This window comes from Xiphias gladius, chromosome 15 (genome assembly GCF_016859285.1).
Source record: "Xiphias gladius isolate SHS-SW01 ecotype Sanya breed wild chromosome 15, ASM1685928v1, whole genome shotgun sequence".
NCBI classification, from domain to species: domain Eukaryota; kingdom Metazoa; phylum Chordata; class Actinopteri; order Istiophoriformes; family Xiphiidae; genus Xiphias; species Xiphias gladius.
Window position 1 is genome coordinate 22,506,405 of NC_053414.1, and position 4,967 is coordinate 22,511,371.

At 43.3% G+C, this 4,967-nt stretch overlaps 1 protein-coding gene across 1 annotated transcript; it reads left to right on the forward strand.

Moving 5' to 3' along the window:
• Nucleotides 1-547: 547 nt before the first annotated feature.
• On the forward strand, nucleotides 548-4,665 carry caly (calcyon neuron-specific vesicular protein). Its single transcript, XM_040147172.1, has 4 exons — nucleotides 548-676; nucleotides 1,006-1,125; nucleotides 1,764-1,877; nucleotides 4,393-4,665. The coding sequence occupies exons 1-4, from the start codon at nucleotides 548-550 to the stop codon at nucleotides 4,663-4,665; spliced, it is 636 nt and encodes a 211-aa protein (XP_040003106.1).
• Nucleotides 4,666-4,967: the final 302 nt, after the last annotated feature.

The window sequence follows — 4,967 nt, forward strand, 5'->3', positions numbered from 1 at the left end:
AATGGCAATGGTAAAATGCTGATATTTAGCAGGTATAAAAGACAAAGTACATCTGAGGCCGATGGAAATGCCAACAGTTTTGCAGGTCATAAACAAAAGTATTGGACAAACTTGAATTTTGACTTGTTCCTGGTGCTGTAAGAAGAGTCAGGGGATTCATCCCCTGAGCACCATGAATGTCTGTTCAAAATTTCATGGCTATCCATGTAAAAGTATGAGGTATTTCAGTCTGGACCAAAGTGGTGGACTGCCCAACATTACCATCTCTAGAGCCATTCTCCTAGCTGGGCTACAAACTAAATTCTGATATCCGAAATCCTTCTCTTCGATTCTTCTTTTGGTGTGGCGTACATTACTCCTGTCATGTCCTGTTTTCACACATCACACTTCACGACGTTTTCTCCACCTTCCTCCATGTCCTGGCAGGATCCTCAGTTCAAGCTACAAGCAGCGCCGTCACATTTGGTCACAACACACACTGTCTGACCCGAGCTGTCCAACCCTGCTTTCCAGATCTGTCCAGGCATTTTCAGGCAGCCGAGCAGCCATGGTGAAGCTGGGCAGCAATCTGTCGGAGAAGCTGGAGAAGCAGCAGTCTGCGGACGATGGCTTTGACAACATCCCCCTCATCACTCCTCTGGAGGTCAAGCAGCTCCAGCAGCCTTTCGCAGACAAGGTGAGTACAGCTTGTTAGGGGTTTGTTTATGTGCAGGATGTTCCGCAGGCTGATTAGAAGGTGTTCAAACATGGATATAAAAAGCACTTTGTTGGCTCCCAAATGTTTTTTTAAGGCATCGATTAAAACTGGCTGCTTTTGCAAACGATGCAGGTCTATTTTTAGACACGCAGAACGGTGTTTTCAGCAGAAATGGGCTCACGCGACCTGTGCTGAACTGGGGGGCAACACCATCCATTCACCATAATGTTAAACAAATAATTTTATTTCGGAGTTCTGAGCCTTTTTTCCAGGAGAGTCACAGTGACGGAGCACTGTTTCTTTTTCAGATCATTGTGAAGACATCCACACAGTACCAGCTGCAGCAGAAGAAGAAGAACAAGCTGTACGTGCCGAACATCAACAAACTGAATATCAACTTCTACAGTGATGTTTCAGAGAAAGCCAAGGTACAAGAACAACATGACCACAAGAAATCTGGACCGATTCTTATTCTAGCACAAGTCAGGCATTATTCTATTTTTTTCTTGTTAATACCACGAAGAGACTAAAACCATAATTGAGTTGATCCTATTAACAAGTATTGTCTGTGTAACCAAAGCCTGATATATCTCCTCTGTGTGACACAGCTCGATGGTTGTCCAGAAACTCGTGAAAACACATCAGTGAGTCACACCATTGCGCTGGGTGACATGTTCCTTCGTTATCAACATGGAGTCAATCACACATAAACCATCCGCAGCTGAAAATAGTCCCCAAAGAAATGCACTGTATTCTCCTGTTTGAGTAACATTTGCTAAATACTACAGTGTCCACCTGTTTTTAAAAAATTGAATTTTATATTCATTAACTTTTTAAAAAAAAAGACTTGCATCGTCAGTAGGGACCGTGGGGATTGGGGCTGAGAGCCACAGACACGTTAGGGAAATTAGAAAGTGTAGGTTTTGGTCTTTTCGTGGAATTTATTGACAGTAACAAAAAACATATTGCCAGCCTCGTCCTTTAATTACTGATGATACTTGTTGCTCAGTTAGTGTAAATGTATATATTTGTGTTTGTTTGTGCACATGTGTGTTTTGTCGTCCAGATCACAGGTCTGATCCTCATCACTTTGGCCTTCTTGACCAGCCTTCTCCTCCTGTTCATGTACAAAGCCATGTGGTACGACCAACTTACCTGCCCGGAGGGTTTTATCCTTAGGGTAGGCACATGCGCGTGCACACACACATAAACCTACACATACATAAGCACACATACAAAGGCCAAGCCATTAAAATGCTGCTTCATATATGTCATTTTTCAGTTTCTGTGAATTTTTTGATTTCAGGTTCACTATTCCTGCTAAAACTGAGTGTACATAAGCACATACTGCGAAACTGCATGTGCACACAGATGCATAAACTTGCGGATTTACATGGTTTAGGGAAAGAAAGTAAATTTAAGCATCTTTCAGCTACATTGTCTTCCTGTAGTAAATCAGTGACTAACAAAAGCAGCTCATATCAGAGTCTTGTCCTCGAACATCAGACTTCTTATTACATTTCCAGGCAGTCTGTGCAACGCCCACTGAAAGGGCACTTACACAGTCTACAATGCAGGTTTGTTTCTCAGCACATCCTCACATCAGTCACTTCAGGAGGATTCTCTAAAAACTGGAGCCGGAAACTCAAACTCATTATCTCCCAATGACACCTTGGAGGCATCGTGTATCGAGCCAGCGCTGCCACGCATATTAGTTAAAGAGTCTGTCTTGCAGAGGAAAATGAGAGATCGGGAGAGACAGAGAGAGGGAGGGAGAAGGAGGGAGAGGGAGCGACACAACCCGTTTTCTGGTCAGGCAGAGATTGGGACGCCTGCCTGTGAATCGGAGGGGTCTTTAATTAGGACTGAGCGTGACTAAACTGTGATTAAAGGCTTAACAGTGAGGGGGGAAGTAAGGAAGGGAAGGGGGGAGGGGGGGGCCTTCCGGCAAGGCTTTTGAAGTTTTTGCCGGTTACAGTTGCTTTCAGCATTTTTTCCTGTTAATGTGTTGTTGGAGACATAAAAAGAGGAGTGAGGATGGAGGATGGAGGATGCAGGGTGGCGTAGCCACTGCTGTGCCTTTGAGAGGTTCAGCTTCTCACTGTGAGGGAGGGTCAGGTAGTCGGTCCGCTTGTGAGGTCAGCACAACTCTTTCCAAAACATTACATTAACGGGCTGGACATTGAGTTAGTTTGATTGAATTCACCCACATTGTCTCGTGTTGCACGGCTTTGAGCCCGGCAACCGTGGAATATTAGTGATGTAAGTGTTTAACTTCATCTATCCACTAGGCTGTCGGAGGGCATTGTCACTCCTCTGATCTGATTTGTAGAAACATTTGCTGCTGAGATGATTATATAGAAAAACTCCCTTTGTTACAACTCTGTAACATTTACTCTTGCTTGTTTCCCACTGATACAGAGTTGTAACAGGCCTTGCTTATGAAAGTGGGGTTTTTCTAGTGCATCTTTGACTTTATAGTCATCAAGATTTTATGACACAGTTTTCTGTTAATGCAGTGGTTTGTATAGCATTCGTGTAACATTTTCTACTGATGAAAGTTGTATATAGAAAACTTTAAAAAAAAAAAGAATTGTTGGTTTTCCATTAAAGGAACTGGAAAGCATATATTATGAAACTTTCAAACACCTGAATATTTAGGAAATTACTGGGGCTGTTCTTTGCTTGTTTTTCTTGCACATAACAAATCAGGACATTTCAGAAATACAAGCCATTTGGTGTCCCACAGCAGCATCCACTGCCTCACATTTACCCATGTTGTTTGTGCACTTCAGTCCCTGATATTCTAAAATCTTGCTTCCTTTTCCTCTTCCTCTCGCACTGTGATGTATCCCCATGTTTTTCAGACCTTCCATTATCCTTTGGAGTCTCTTTTAATTTGAGCTTGAAAGTTCGTCCTTGCCCTTGGAGATTGCTTGACAGAATAATCTTAACTCGAGGTTTACTTTCTAGTTTTGGAGTTGAAAATGGGCTAGTCCGTGACCATTAAGCAAACGCCATCTGCCATGAGATACAATTAAAAGCCCTTGAAAAACATGCACAAAATAAAAGATTATCTTTTCCACTCTTTTGATTTTAGCTCTCTCTTCTGTATCACCGCCTGAGCCGGGCTGAAATTTATTTTCAGGTACTTGTCCTGCACAGTGCACAACGGCAAGCAGAACCTGTGACAATCACTACGTGTTACATTGCATTTCTTCTACGTTCTTGTCATAGAAAAACTAGAACGCTCTAGAGATATGATCATTGATACGTCAGCAAATAAAATGTGAGCAATGTGAACCATACAGAAGAAAGCTTATTAAACTTTTGACCCTGACATTCACCAGAATACAATATAGCCTCTTTGCAGACAGAAAACCTTTATGGAACCTGTCGATGTACATCTTCAACAAACTGAGTTAGTTAATCTATGTCAGATTTTTTGATGAAATGTTCAACTTGTATGATAAAAATAGATGAATCCAATCAGCTCTATGGTGTGCTCAGAATGTGTCCTGGACAAATTTGTCAATCATTATCAATAAAAATGTTCAGAACTTAAAAATCAGAAACAAACCTACAGTCTGTGTTGACCCTCTGGTGGAGACAATTTTCTGTGTGTTTAATGTCAGAGCAGTTGTGTCACCTAAACTGTGACAAATGAAGATATTCTTGTCTTTCTGTTGTAACAGCAGAAGCACTGCACCCCGGCAGCTCTGGAGATGTACTACACAGAACACCAGCAGCAGCAGCAGCAGCAGCAGCAGCAGCAACAGAATGAGCCAGGCGTCTACGGCGGCACCGACACCGGGCTGTACACCGCTCTCAGCCGCCTCAACCAGGTCAAGAGGACTGGACCTGAGCTGCCATCGCCATGGTTACCAGTCATCGGCGCTCTGGAGGAGGCTGAGGTGGCCAAACAGGGCAGAGAGCCGCCGAAGGGAGCGCTGGAGAGAGAGGAGTGAAGGGTCTGATGGAGAAGCAGGTGTTAGTGAAGGAAATGATGATGGGCAGTACCGTAGGTTACCTTCTGTCTGTCTATGTGCGTGTGTGTTCAGGATTTTTTCTTCTTTCTCCCAGACAGTCCGTTCTCGACTCTTTTACCTAGTGTGTGTGCGCGCGCGTGTGTGTGTGTGGTGAGTTTTTTGTGGTCAGAGGCAGGAATGTCATTTAAGTGTTGGAGAATGTGCCTGACTTTTACACTTCTACAGTGTAACTGAGTCATTAGTGAACTCTGCCATCTGCACTCTGTGTGTGTGTATACACT